Source organism: Fukomys damarensis, unplaced genomic scaffold (assembly GCF_012274545.1).
Source record: "Fukomys damarensis isolate Sample0158 unplaced genomic scaffold, DMR_v1.0_HiC HiC_scaffold_14, whole genome shotgun sequence".
NCBI classification, from domain to species: Eukaryota; Metazoa; Chordata; class Mammalia; order Rodentia; family Bathyergidae; genus Fukomys; species Fukomys damarensis.
Genome location: NW_022900926.1, coordinates 31407908 through 31423743, shown reverse-complemented (window position 1 = coordinate 31423743; position 15836 = coordinate 31407908). Strand labels below are relative to the sequence as shown.

Genomic DNA, 15836 nt, shown 5'->3' with positions numbered 1-15836 from the left:
TCTCATTCTGCCCGTGTCTACAGAGCTCTTCTTGGAAGCCACATGTGCCCCCTCTCTTATTGATTGATTGATTACAAAACAAAAAGGGACTATATGTGTATAATTTTGGCCCTTTTCTCATATTCATCATGAGAACATTAGTGATATGGAAATGTACAGTCCTAAAGTATTAGCTCACCTCCCATCCCAGTAGATAAAAAAATTATAGTTATTTCTGCTATCAAACTGAAGCTCGATCCTCCCTGATAATCCTCTTCTGTCTCCTTCTGTGCTCCTGCTAACCACCTCTACTTGTGCATTTCTTTGTTTTACTGTCTACTTGTAAGCGAGGACATCGGTGCATGAGTGCTGCCTTCACCAGTGGGGTGCACACGGCCCCCGAAAAAACAGCTCTGCTGAATAGCCAAGTCCACATTGTCCTGATGTCAATGTCAGCAGCTGTGTGAACTGTCAGGGCTGCTGACCCTGCAGGTACCCCAACTAGGAAATGAACAGTACAACCTGCAGGAAATGAAAGGAGGAGATGCTATTTCTATGTCAAAGACAAAGGTTGAAACCCCCATCATCCTCAAACACAGGATAGGCAACATGGGAGGAAAATAAAAAGGAGAGGGTTCTTTACGAAAGCTGAAGTGTTTCAGGGGAGGGACCACAAATAACTCAGACAGAAGTGTGGTAGAGGCCAGGGATGCTGAGTAGACCTTGCATAACCACATCTGAGAAGTTTCTGGAAAGAAAGCAGTCACAAGAGCTATGAATAGTGTTTGTCCCAAGAAACTCAATCTCAGAGGCCAGAAAACCTCTTTAAGGTATCAGAGTAGGTATTTTAGGCTTTTTTCGGTCTCTGCTTTACAACCCTTTGAAAATATAAAATCTATCTTTAGCTCAAGGGCTTGTCAAAACAGGGCCAGGCTGTAGTTGTGCAGTTTACCGATCTTTGCCGTGCAGCATCCAGCTGCATGCTGTCTGTGAGCGGAGAGGAAGAGCTCAAGGAGGAGGCCAGGCATGTCCCTACTGGTGCGGTCTGGAGGGAGTTCCTCGAAAGGAACTGGGAGGATACCGTCCATTCCACTGGCGGATGACTGAGCTGCTGTAGAGTTGTCAAGACTCTAAGACTGAGATTTACCCCATGGTACTGTGATTCGGGTCAACGATCTTGCATTGTATACTGATGATTTTCTGAGAACACAGCTCATGTTCCATAGTGTTTTTTCTAAAAACACAATTTAAAAAAGTAAAGAATGATTCTAAGAAATCTTCTCCCAAAAAAGGTTAGAACACTCGTGGTGAAAAGATCTGGTAAGCTCTTCCCAGGAACTATTTCTAAAATAAAACTAAAAGTAGAGGAAGTAATAAAAATAGTATAATTAACTAACAATTAGTACATGCCCAGCACTATTTTAACATATGACAGAGTGTATGTAATCCTCATAGCAACCCCATGTAGTAGGTACTTTTTTGTTTGTTTGGTTTTTTTTAGACAGGGTCTCACTATGTAGTTGAGACTGACCTGGAACTCATTATGTAGCCCAGGCTGGTCTCAAACTCAGAGTGATCCTCCTGCCTCAGTCTCCCGAGTGCTGGGGTTACAGGCATTCGCCACCACGCCCGGCTAGGTACTCTTTTTATCCCATTTTACAGAGGAGGAAACTGAGGACCAGAAAAATTAAGAAACTCGCTCAGATTACAAAGCTAAGAAGTGGTTGAGGTAGTCCAGAGTCTGCGCTATAAGGAGAGCTTCTCTAAGACTTGGACAGGATGAGCTTTATCAAAGCCCAGATCCTTGGGTCCCCAACAGTTCTGTCCTAGTTAGTAGACACCATAGCAGAGGTTGGGGGAGGGGCTATGAGTTGGGGAGGAATGGGGCCCCTGGAAAGCCAAGGTTGAGTAGGCAGAATCTAGAGGAATGTTGTTGAAGAGGAGCAGATTTCAGGCAAAAACAAAGCAAGTTGATCTCTGGAATCTGAGTCAGTAAAGAAAGACCCGAAGAGAAGCTGCCTGGGCCTTCTCCCTCAAGGTCAGGGTCCCCACCACTTCCCATAATACTCACTTGTAAGGATCAGCCTGCTGCGAAGGCCTGTGAGCAGGGTGACTTTTGGTGATGGGTGATAGCTTAAGAAGTTTTGCTTTTTTCCTGAACAAATGAATCTCAAGTGCATATCTCTCCCAGGGAAACTCTTCTTTGGGGGTTCATTGAATTCCTTGGTCAGCAAGCTCCCCCCACCCTTCTTCTGGTACTAGAAATTGAACTCAGGGCCTTCTCACTGAAGTACATGCCCAGCCATTTTTTGTTGTTGTTTTTTACTTTGAGACGGAGTCTTACTAAATTGCTAAATTGCCCAGGCTAGGCTCAAACTTGGGATCCTCCTGCCTCAGTCTCCTAAAGTACTGAATTACAGACCTGTGCCACCACACCCAGCTAAGCTTTATTATCTTGAATTGATGGCTATTGCTACCATTATTCTTATTCCCTAAAACCAATCATTCAGAATGAACATCTGGTATGAGGGCATCTACTAGGATTCTTCCTTTTATGACAAATGACATGCGATCATTTATTTGGGGCATACCAACAATTTTCTTCTAAATTAAAATGCAAATCAAATGTCATCTCCTTATGTAGAACAGAAGTGCCTTTTCCATTACCTTTTAAACTTATCATCATTCTTACAGTGATTTGGATCTAAAAGCCACACCATACTCCTGTCAAATTTAAATAACAAGTGTTTAAAATGGTTTTTCTACCATATGACTCCAGTCACAATATTAAGGCTTATGTTTCATTCATGTCTCTCCAAATGTTTTCCTTGCCTTGTCCAATTAATATATGCACATGGCTTTTCCTTTAATTAAACTGGCATCTGCTGTGGTTCATAGCTAGATGGCCCTCCAACACCTCATGCACTCATAGGTGAGGATTTTAGGAGGTGATTGGATCATGGGAATGTGATACTTCTCAGTAGATTAGTCCTCTGATGAGTTTATTAGCTGGGTATGTTCTTGGGAGGTGAAGCCTAGAGGGAAGAAGTAGGTCACTGGGGGCATGGCCTGTAAGAATGCATCTCCCTCCTCCTCCCTTGATCCCTTTCTGCTTCCACACCAGCATGCCATGAGCTGTTTCTACTCTGTGCTCTGCCTCTACCACGCTCCCCTGACTTGGAGCAGCCAACTGTGGACTGAAACCCCTACAAGATGTGAGCCAAATGAAACCTTTCCTCCTTTAATTTGTGAGTGTTGAGTATTTTGTCCCAGCAATGAGAAAATAACTAAGACAATACTACTACACAAATTATCCTGCATCTTACTTTTAAAATTTAAGTATATAAAATGGGCATCTTCCCTAATCAAAACATACAAATTGGTCTCTTTTAAAAAAGTTGTATATGGGCTGGGGATTTAGCTCAGTCCCGAGTTTGATTCCTGGTACCAAAACAAACAAACAAACAAACAAACAACAAAAAAACCCCACGTTGTATCATGATAAATACTAAGCATGAACTATAGTACTACTATTTATTCAATAATTTCCTTGATGTCTTAAATGTAATAACATAGTAATAACAGAAATGCACAGTTTGTTTCATATTATTTTGGTAACAATTATCTATCCTTTTGGAAACTGAAAAAGTAATTCTTTTATGCTAACTACAAAAATGATTCTAGAGAGAGTATTGATCTACTAGAATAAAATACAAGCAAACATTTGCAGTAGAAAAGGCCTTTTTAGTACAAACTGTCCAGTATCTACCAAAAAAAGAAAAAAGAGAAAACTTGTCAGATTTGATGACATAAAGATAAAAACTTTCTATGTGACTAGAGGAACCATTTAAGTCAAGACAAATTATATAAAGCATTAATTTCTCTCCTATTGAATGACTTCCCTGAAAAGAACAGGAAAATGTGAAAAAAAAAAGAGAAAATTATCAGAGGAAGAAACAAGTTTTACAGAAGAGATAGTCCAAGTGGAAAAATTACCATGTAAACTAGTCATGACAATGCAAATTTACAAACAATGCACTACTGTAGATTGAGTTGGGTAATATTTTCGGAAGCTGATCACATGAAAATTGCCCAGGGAACAACAAATACTGATTCTCAGGACTCAAGATTTAATTGTTTTGAGGTGTGGTCTGTGATTCTAAATTGTTAAAAGTTCTATGAGATTCAAATATGTAGAATTTGGGCATTAATAATTTCAGAATAACTCTGAAGTTTGGCCTGCAATGGTGTGGCTTTAGGGAGGCTGTATGGAAAAGCAGGGGCCCATCTTCACTGTGAGCGGGAGTGTAAATCACTGCGACTTTTCAGGAAGTAATGTGGCAGAATTTATTGAAATGTATTAAAAATTAGAAAGGACATACCTGTTGATTCAGTGTTTCCACCTTGAACAAAGTGTCATAGAGAAAGAAAAGCAGCACTACTCAAGCCTATACATTCATGTATTTGCAAAAATGTTTAACACATCTGTTACTAGCATATTCCTGGAAGAAAACAACCATTGACTAAATACATTAATGTATTTCAGTTGGCATAATGTCCCCAGGCCTACCCAGGTTCTAGCCAATATACAAACATAGAGGAAGAAGTAGGAAAACATAGGTCAATGGAGGCCAAAGAACAGATATATAAATATGCACTAGTATAGTTATCAATGTTAAACAGGAGGACGAAAGTTTGTAAAATTCATTTCCTATGGATTTTTGTGAAATAAGTAGATTTTAGCTGTTCCTGTCACACATGAAATAACAGTGTGACATGACAGCAATGTTAGTCTACTTCACTATAGTAGATGTTATATGTATCCCATAACACATTATTATAAACCTCAAATATGCACAATATAGTTTATTTTAAAAAATAGAAGAAAGGTCCTGAGATATCCAGGATATCTAGTGATGAATGACATATGTGTGAGTGGATTACTATAAAGTGAAAAATTCAAGTTAGAGAATAAAAATAGCCTTTAGTTTAAAAAAAATGTATGCGGTTTGAATGGAAAAATCAAAAGGCATAGAAAGGTAACATAAACTTGGGGAACAAAGGTGGAAATTGTAGTGCACACCTGTAATCCCAAAGCTCTGGGAGGTTGAGGCAGGAGGAGGATCACGAGTTAGAGTTTGGGCAACTCAGTGACTTAGTGAGAACTTGTGTCAAAACCAAATCAAAACCAAACCAAAACAAACAAACAAAAAAACCAAATCACACTGAACTCAACCCAACCCAACAAAACAAAACAAAAATGCTGGAGAAGAAGCTTACTGTGAAAGCTTTGAGTTCTATCTCCAGTACAGAAACAACAACAACAAAAAGAAAATAATAAAGAAATATGAAACAATTTTTCTTTAGAAAAGAGAATATTTATAACTAAAATAGTTGATTTTTTAACAATTAGACTTTAAAATGGATAAATGTACAGCAAGAAAGGGTGCTTCTCATAAGATATTTTAAAACTTATATTAATAAACTAAGTATATTAATAATTATAATAGCATTTATATTATATATTTGTACCACTTATATATTTTACTGAATTATTTATTATGCCTGTATTTTATTGCTATAATTAATTACACTACTTTACTATTATAATTAAAACTTCGAATGGCCAGTGGATCAATAGCACAGGATAGAGCACAGATTAAAAGGCCAGATCGACGTGGAAACTTACTGTTCGGTGAAGCTGACATTAAAAGTCATGGGAAGATGAGGATTTTGCTTATGCAGCTTGCCATTGTGACCAGTGGGGAGGGTTAAAGGATTAGGAGGGCAAGCTGGGGCCTGTGTTGGCCTGGAAACCCAGCCTGGGGCCAACTGGGGTGCAAGTGTAAATTTCCAGGGGACAGAGACCAGTGACATTGGCGATCAAGAATCACACGTAGGAAAGCCTTGGCCACTGGCGTCCCTCATGCAGCTCCCCACTGACCTGTGCATCCCACAGGGCCTGGGAGGGGGCTTTTCTGACTTCCTGCCACAATGTGTGCTTTAGGGTGTGGGGGTGTGTGGCTGCCAGGAACTACCAGTGATGTTGGCAGGTGCTTGGTAGCTTTTCTTTCTGAACCCATCAGGTGCCTGAAGAATGCTTTCAGGAGGACTTACGTCTTTGGACCATGGCTCTGATAGAATTCTTCAACTGAGAGGTCAGGTTTCTTCTGACCACATACGGCATGACATGCAACATCTGTGGCACAGCTTATAAGAGACTTTGTCTTAATACAACTTTGGGTACAGATTCAGTTCTGTTCTTCTACCTGTATTAGGTAACATGTTAAAAAACTCTGTAAGGCTGATTCATTTTTCTGTTACCTCCATGTTTTAACAAGATTCATCACAGACGCAGTTGGCTTCTTCAGTTCTGGATTAAATGTTCTTGTTCAGCTGTGTTGCAGCCCCTTGCCCCATGTTTTTTTGCCAGTCTCAACTCTCTGATGCCTTTGCCTATGGACTGTCAGTAGCTGCTCAGCAGAGGCTCCAGGGGTCCTTGTTTAGCCCCGTTTCACTTATTCACTGGCATGAGCGTTCCCCTAAAATGAAGATTGCTTCTCCCCCAGTGGCTCCTGGTGGATATTGTACAGATGGTTGGGAGAGAGTGAGAAGCCAGGACCTGCAGAGTAAATGCCCTCCCCATTCAGTTTCATTCTCTCTGGGCTGCTCTAGGTATGACGATCAGCCACAGTTATCACAGTGTATCATTAAATCTAAAATTACAATGGCCATGCTCAGCAAAACACCTCTCTGCTCCCAAATTAGCCTCTCAGTGCTGAGTATGACTAAACTGAAAATTGCCCCCCGCCGGCTTGTAAACCACTCTGCCTACCTCCATTTCCACAGAGCAACAGTCATGATCTTCCAAAATGCATCCTGCTATAACACAAACTGATGACAAAGAAGTTAAAAAGAGAGGCAATTTGTTCTGAGAAAATAAAGATACATCTAACAGACTCATCTCCCTTCACTCTCCTAAATTAGATAGTTTGCATTGGGTTCTCTTCCAGTTTCCTCTTTCACTTTTATCCTCCTTTCAGGAGAGAGGTGGTGGAGGGAGATAGGGATTCTGCACACCAGTGGCCCAACTGGGAGTGCTTTGATGGACAATTAACAAGAAGTTGTGAAGCCCTAGCTGGGACTGGACTGGAATAGAGGCTGGAGCAGTTCTGGCCACACAGTAGGCATTTACAGGATACTGTTCTGCCCAGATCTTTTGGGACTCATCTGGCATGCACTTGGAGACTACTGTAATTGTTATGCAACTTCCTGTGGATATTTGGTGATGGTGAGGGCAGAACAGCGGTACAAAGCAAAGAACCCCACCATTGAGTTGCCCCAGGCACACCTGGACCTGCTCCTCCCGGGGCCTGCCTATCTGGCCATGACCAACTTGCATAAATCTCTCACTCCATTGTTTCTTGTTTTATGATCTTTTATATGGCTTGCCAACACAGTTTTGTAACTATAATTTCATACTATTTGGTCTCAGGGTGAGGGCTATAAATCTCTTCAACCTGCCTTCTGATAGGAAATCTCAGCTTTTGGCTTGAAGAATTTCCCTCTGAGCCCCAAAAGGTGTTGCTTCTCAATTATACCAGGGAAGTTGCTGCCTCCACATCGTCCTGAAGGCGTTATCCTTGCTCATCAGGGGTAGTTTTCCTGAAAAACCTTTCTTTTCTACCTGAATCTCCTACTGCAGTATTTTTAGTTCTAAGCCTTTGTTTCTCTACCTTTGCTCTACAGACTTTTTTCTTCACCTTTTCTAATAGTTCCTGTTTGCTTGTGCAGATCTTGCCACCAGTGTTCTTAGCCCTTCTCTTCCCACCCTCCTTGCTCAGCTGGTGCCCTTTGCCTGTGGTCTTCCTCAGTTCCTCTGTCTTGCAACATCATTTCCCCTCTCCAGGGCTCAGCAGGACTCTTGATAGTCCTCACTACAGAGACCTCCAGAAACCTGAGCCTCTCCAGCTTGCATCCAGGTCTTTTTATTGCATTAGAATTCTTTGAAATATCCGTCCCTTCCTCGAAGCCTTTGAGGAGTGCATCTCTCTGTTTCTGAGGTAACCTCTTGGTGTGGACCTAGTGCCCCTTCCCCCAAGGTGCCGAGGCTGCGAGATCTCTGCACAGCGGCCCTGGTCTCCTCTGCAACTGGTCCAGCTGTTGCATCTGTGGAAGCCCGGACCCCATGGCTTCAGTGCCCACTCTCCCTGGGGCTCCCAGTTTCATTCCCTTTCCAGTGTAAAGTCTGGAGGACTTTAATGGAAATGCATATTGTGCACTGCATCAGGTGTTTCACAGAGTATTGGAAAGGCACACAGGAAACTATATGTGTTTTCCTAATTAAATTTGATTTTTTTTTCTTTTCAAGGTCTGGGGATATAACCTAGTGGTAGAGCATATGCTCATTTTGGGCAATGGCCTGGGTTGTTTCACTAAATGGCTCAAAACATTCTTCTCTCTACAATATTTAACATCAGATTCTTCAGTGATAAGCAATGACGACAAAGACAGTGAACAATCCTAGGGAAAGGAAATCCTCCGCTGTGCACTGTGCTTGGCTTTGCAAGGACTCTTTGTGACCATGTGGTGGGTTCCATACGAACAGGAGATTCCTTGGGTGCCTGGAGTGACAAGGAAGCCAGAGAGAGATAGGTCCCACAGAGAGGTCATCTCAACCGCATGCACATGCTCCAGAGCAGGGACATAGGGCAGCTTTGTCTTTTCCATAAAATAACACTGTTCCCCAAGGAAGACCCCAGGGGAGTTTTGAGAGGGACAGGCTGACAGTAGATGCACAACACATGCACAAGAAATGCCATGTGAGTAAAGCTCTGTAGAGGGAAGGCTTAAGGACAGTCTAAAAGTGACCTGGATATTGATCAATGCGGAGCTGGCTGGTGAACTGAGTCTCATAAGGCCCAAGAGAAGGTGTGTTAAGAATAAAAAGATGAAGTTAAGAAAATGTGGGGCAGTGCTTCTCAACAGTTAGTAGAGATAAAGATGCCCAGGAACCTGTTTAAAATACAAGTGCCCAGGCCCCGCCCTATAGATTGAAGAAGGCCTGAAGTCAGCCCAGAAATCAAAAGCTTATAAATCTCAGGATCCACGTAGAGGTGGTTCTTGATATGTGTGTATCACAGAAATCATGGAAGTCAGCTCCAGCTAACTTGGTTTAGTCTAAACATTTGAATTAGAGCAAGAAGTGTAAATTTAAATAGCTTTGGAAGCCAGGCTAGTACAAGCAACAAGGGAAATTGAGGGGATAAAAGTGCAGATGGAAAACTGTCCCAGTTCCTAAAGAGACAGTGGCCAATAAACCCTGCAATTCCTGCTGTGCAGGAATATGTGGTCTGGTCACTTTGCTTTCTATTTCCAACAGGAGGCTGAACTCTGGCTCTTCAAATTGCTAAATGATAGATTAAAATGCCACGAGCATCCAAATAATTCCAGGAGCTGGCAAGGTCAGAGGGGAAAATAAAATCTTAAGTACGTATACTTGAATAACAGACTAAAATTATATTTTGACTGCTAGTTAAAAGAAAGAAAGAAAATCAGAAAGTTTTGCAGCCAAGAAAGAGTGTGAAGAAAAGAGAGCTTCAAGAGATTCAGGTGGTTGTTGTAGACCCTTGGGACAGATTAGAGAAGGGTTTTTAGGCAGGAGATACCAGGAGGTGCTGCCACCTGTGCCATGGGAAACCAGAAGAGAATAAGAAGTCATTCAGGAAGCAGGAATTCACAAGATCCGATGGGCTCTAGAAGGAAGAGGGAACAGGAATCCTCCAGGTTCTTCTATGTCTAAATATGTACTACCTCCAAACACTCCTTCCTTTTAAGATATACATATGTCCTGGCTTCATTTATTCCACAGAAAATATAACTTAGGTTGTATTTGGCACTATTAAGATCAGTGCCTGCTTAATAATGAAATTGAGAGTCACTTTTTAGGGAAAGAAAAAGCATAGACAAGATATTTTATAGTATCTATAATAAATGCAAAGAAATCAATACAAATAAAACTTGGCTTTAGCAAACTGTACATTACATAAATATCTTTTTTATACTATACCATTCAACTTCTTTTTCACATAAAGCCTTCCATAATTTTATTACATCTAGTTTTTCTTTATATCTTAAAAAAAGTGCCTTGTAGATTTACAGCTTGTGCTTCTAAAGCAAAGGTTAGAACATCACGCCCAAAAAAAAGTATAAAGAAAGCTGCCATATAAGCTCTTAGAAATTGTATGTCACAGGGTTCTAAACTCTTCAGCACTCACTGGTTGGTAGATTGTATGATACTGACGTGGCACTCGAGAGGGCTGTTTCTTCGGTGGACAGAGCAGCACCATGGGAAAGCTGCCCAGACGGTCTACTCAAGTCCTTGGCTATGTGTCAAATGGGCCAAACGCCCAGAATTCACAAGTCCAGGAAACTTTGGGTGTCCATACCCAATCTCTTTAGGCTCAGACGCTCAAACAAAATTTCTTCCAGACCCTCCGTTCGTTCTCCTCCTCTCACTGTGTTTCATCCACCTCAGAAACTGTGACTTGCGCTCAGGAATATGGAGTAGGGATAAAGCTGCCACACTGAGGGCTTCTGCCAAGGTTGAGGTTCAGTTTGATAGTTTGGGACTTCTCCTGGGCTCTTCCTCCTCATGCTACCATCACTGTGGCAGGTGGCATCTGCTTGGTTCACAGTGGAGGAGGACCATTGGTGTATCTGAGCATGGGGTGGAATGACCGGGCAAAATTATTGGAGAGGGAACAACTGTAGTCTTCTTCCGACATTGGTACAAGGCAAGCCAGCCCAATGAGGAGAAGCAGGAGAAGCTGAAGAGGGAGAGCTGCTCGGAGGACTCGGAATAGGAACGCTCGGCCTGACCGAGCAGGCCGCAGCTCAGAAAGGGAGGAATCGGAGCCACCTTCTGTGCACCTGGGAGAAGAAGCGACAAAAATAACTCAAATAATTCCAATACTGGATAGATGTTCCTTTTTGCTTCTGTACCTTCCTGGAAGCCACAGGGCCATGCAAAACACAACCCAACTTGGCGGTGAGCTTCCAGCCTTCTTCGGTACGCCCACATCACCCTCATCCCCCCGAGCAAAGAAAGAGTTGTTGGAAACTGTACTGACAGAAAACATACATCTAGTCAGTCACCGAAGGTGAAAAATTCAATTCAAATCCCACTCTTTCTCCTATTAATTTGGTAAAACCATTTCAATCGACAAAGGCAACTGTTCTGCAACTTTTACTAGCATAAATTAAGTAAATGTAGGCTAATTAAAATGTAGATGCTTGACACAGTATATTTTGCAGACTATCAGGAACACTATTAGGCAAAATGTGTTGTCAGAATTCTGACAAGCATCCCATCTAGCCATCCTGAATATGTCAAAATCCGTGCAGCAAGGATAAAAACAGTGCTGGTCATTTTGCACAGACCCATGAGAGCTTACTTAATATTAGAGTATATCCTGGTTTCACCTTGCACTGAACCAGCATCCGACCCTGGCATTTGTGGGTTCCAAAGCTCTATGAGCAAGAAATAGCAAAGAAGTCCATCTACAGAATATTGCTAGAGGATGTAGATTCTAGGCTGGTTCTGTAGCTAACTCTGTGGCTTTGGGAAACTGACACCATTTGTCTGAAGAGGAAAGATTATCACCTTGAAGGCTATTTCTAGACTCAAAGTTCCAAGTTTTCCTATCTCACTATTAGTTTTTTTTTATATTAACGAAAAAGATGAAGACAAAAATGTTACTTACAAGTTGTAATTTAACTGCATAACATTACATGAGTAAAAAGAGTACTATATCAAGAAGATATCTGGTATAAATTTCTTAATAGTTTTAATGTGTTAGTGTCACTAAGGGAAAAGACATCAAGTGTGAGTGTGGGGAAAATATGATCATATAAAACTATACTGGTAACTCTGTATGTTTGGCTCCTAAGAAAACCATATTGTTTGTAGCTCTCTTATTGGCTATTAATTTCTGAAGACAGATACTCTAGTATCAGTGGGGGAGGTGGTGTAGTGCCTGAAAAAATATAATCTTAAAAAGGGAACAGAGGGACTATTTAAAACTCTTCTATTAAATCATCAAGAAACATGACAAACTAGTTCTCTAGGAGTCTCAAACAGCCCATTGCTACATGGTGTTTCTAGCATAGTTCTTGTGCTATAAAAAACAAAAAACAAAAACAAAATCACTGCCCTTAAATTAAACCATAGTGTTTTGTCTGAAGTCCACAACTAAGAACACTATAACTTTGAACAACTCACTTCATTTCTATGTGCAAACTTCTCACTGACCTCTTCAAATTAGGCTAGATGGTCTTCTGAGTTTTCAGTCTCACATCTCATATGCTTTCTGACTTACTGTAATTTGTCAAAGTAAACAGTCTCTCAAGAGGGGGTCACAAGAGTTCAATCACCATCTAGTGGCCAAACTGCTTAACTGCCCTAGTGCTAAGGCCAGTGAGTTAGTCCTAATGAGCTGAATGGGGGGGAAATGTCAATTTTGTGGAAATATAATGAATTAAAAAAGAACTGTATTACACCTTTCTAAAGGAAGGGGAAAATAGAAACTTTTCAAGTTATCTAATTATAAAATGTTCATGTTGAGATAGGGCCTTAGAGAGATCTCATCTACTTCCTAATTTTGTAGATAAGTAGCTAAGGACAGCTAACATTTATTCTTCAGATTGCTAGGCAACACTCTAAGTATTTATCTTGGGTTGTCTCATTTAATCCCCACAACAGACCTCTGAGGTGTGTGCTTATTTAGCTTCATTTTATACATGATGAAAAAGAGGCTCAGAGAATCAAGGAACTGGCCCAGGTTTCCATGCCTAGCAAGTGGCAGAATTAAAACTTCAACCCTGGGACTTTAACTACTAGAACTTGAGCTAAACGATTTGCCTCAAATCCCTCAAATAAAGGAAGAGCTCCAACTGGAATTCAGATCTCCAAAATCCCTGCCTCTCCACCATGCTCTTGACTTTCCCACCATCTGTTGGTTGGTGATACAAATGATATGTCATCCTGGCCATATGTATGTCTAGGTACTTTACATGTAGAAGCAAAGAAGATAATATTCACATTTAACAATATTGGAAGTGGGTTTCTTGTGTCTAAAATAAACGTGTCCAACCATAAAAACTTACAGTATCACAGTGATCATCAAATCAATGTGTCAGACATGAGGACATCTTGTTTCCAAGCCATTGCATAATCATAGGCAACTACATGAGTCTCTCTGGCCTTCTCTTTTCTTATTTGGAAAGGAGGATGCCTTAATATCCTAGAATCATTTTTGCTTTCACAGTTTATGATTCAATGGTTTGCTTCAGTGTCACAAGAAGGGTGGGACAGGCTTACCTACAAACTGTGGAGTGAGGTTTTCTTCAGTGTGTCCTTTGGTGGATGTGAAAATATGCTCTGGTAAGCAACTCATCACCTGTTGCCAGATGAGTTGTAACAGAATGGCAGAAGAGAGCTCTATATTTCCTCATACTAAATATCTGACTTATTTTCCTCAGGAAACATGAAGGCCTTTAGTGATGGGAAGATGTGTACATATAAGTGACGATGTAATCCAACAAAGCCAAATAACCCCTCCTTGTCAATTATTAGCTACTCTGAGAAATTAGTTCAAAGATCAAGATCAAAACAAATGCTGCGCATTGACTAGTGCTTTCCTGTGAAGAACCAGAAAGGTCATCACTTTTTGGAACAGGGGTCACATGTTACAGAGCCTTCTGAAGGACATGGCACATTTAACAGCATCAGAGCATTTTTTATTAAAATTTAATTGGCGCATGGTTTCTATTGCTGAAGAAAGCCAAACTAGGGAGAAGTAATGGGCTGAGAAAGGGACAAAGAGAACATACAGTACTTTAGTGACAGTTCATGCAGTTTACTGCTCTTGAAAATGTCCAGTCTACCTACTGAAATAAACATCACCCACTGGAGTAACTACCCGAGTTTCAACATGCCCAGATTTGCTGCTTCTTCAAGAAGACTCTGTACTTTAACATTTATCTGTTGAATTAAAATCACCTAAGTTTCAAGGGTCTTGGGAAAGAACAAAGGCAACATGCTGACTAGATCCTGGTCATTCTCCACTGGCCACAAACACATGCCAATTCAGGTTGTGTGCACTTTCTCAAGGAACTTCATTAATGAAGACATCTTAGGTGTCCAGAAAAATGCATATATTTTCTACAAACAAACACTTCCTTATTCCTTTCATTTCTCTCACTTTTTCAAATTTCTGGTTTGTTACCCAGGAGTGTCACTCTTCCAAAGTACAAACCCATGGTGTGTATGTAATAACATACCTCACAAAAGAAACACCTATGGTAAAGATACAGAAGTCTGAAAACTTGCATACCTCGTGACTCACTTTGAAATTCTACATATTCAAGGAAAACACGAGTTAATTCTCGGAAGACATCATTTAGAGCCAAACTTGCAAATCATTTGGTTACTTGTTAGCCAACACTGGTAGTATAGTAGTAGTATTGTTCAAAAGTAATTTAGGCTGCCTTAGATCTTGCACTTGCTCTCATGGTCTTTGAAAGCCATTGTTCCCTGGATATGTGGCTCAGGAGACAAGTTTCTAGAATCAGTTTAGGACTCAAGGCTTCTCCCATCCCAAATCAAATACGCTGGCTGGCACTACACTACCTCGGGAAACCTGCGGTCCTGTTGTTTGAGCTCTTCTACCCACCTCTGGCTCTTCAGTAGAGTTGTTAACAAGGGAAAGCATACCCAAAATCTTCATGCCTTGAATCGGGTGTCCTTTTTGTTTTGTTTTGTTTTGTTTTTGTTTTTTGAGACAGGGTCTCACTATGTAGTTGAGACTGATGTGGAACTCACTATGTAGCCCAGGCTTATCTCGAACTCACAGTGATCCTCCTGCCTCAGCCTCCCGAGTGCTGGGATTACAGGCATGTGCCACCACACCTGTCTCTCTGGTGTCTTTTTCTATAAACTGGGGAATTTAGCCAGTTTGGAGGTGGATAAATGAAGTATCATACACACAAGGCTTTGCACAGTACTTGGAACACATTAAGCACTAAATAAATGTCAGCGACTTGTCATTATTAACTATATAATTATACTAGGGGTGTGCTGACTTTTGCCTCCGGGGGTTGGCTGGCTTCAGCCTCTTTTCCCAGGGAAGTGTTCCTGTTTTCCTAACAGTGTTTTCAAAGAGGTGGCCAATTCCTAAACTGCCTGACTTATTCCCCAAGAATGTTGGAAAGGCCTTCCTCAAAAAGGCAAGAGAGACCTATGGCAGCCTTACTCTACAGCTGACCTCAGGGTAGATGGTTAGCTTGCCTTCCAGAGGAAGCTGCTCTGTGTCCAGGCTCTTTGACTGCCTGGAAAAAATAGATCCGTAGGAAGAGCCTGACACAAAAGAGATGAAAATACATTCCATAAGACCCTGAATAGCATTTACAGGAGTCTAGTACACATGCAAAAAGCCTGCTGGCTTGCTTAAATATATTTGACTACCTCAAATGGATTTTAAAATGAGGTCTTTGCTCACTCTTTCTCAGTGTTTCAGCCAGATGTTTCAACCCCTCTCATTCCATCTCAGTTCTCTGTGCAGAAGCTGCCAAAGGCTAACAGTATCCAGGGCAATTCTGCATTTTATAACTCTCCGCTTTAGAATGAAGCTATCCTTTACACTATACAGACTACAGAGCAATTATTCCTCTGTCCTGTTGAAAATTGGAGTGAATCTTCTCGTTTGTCAACTTCAAGTTATCAATAGTGGAGTTTTGAAGAGTTTTTGATGGCAGGATTGGAAAATTTTAAATCAAATGTAGGGAAAAAAAGAACC

General features: G+C 41.1%; 1 protein-coding gene across 1 annotated transcript in view; it reads right to left on the bottom strand.

Annotated features, from left to right (window-relative positions):
* Positions 1-5547: 5547 nt before the first annotated feature.
* The window catches only part of LOC104865393 (nesprin-1), a 176103-nt gene continuing 165814 nt past the window's right edge, over positions 5548-15836 (bottom strand). Inside the window, exon 70 of the mRNA XM_033763163.1 lies at positions 5548-10911. Within this exon, the coding sequence (XP_033619054.1) occupies positions 10671-10911 (241 nt within the window). The 3' untranslated portion in view covers positions 5548-10670. The remainder of the gene's footprint in view (positions 10912-15836) is intronic.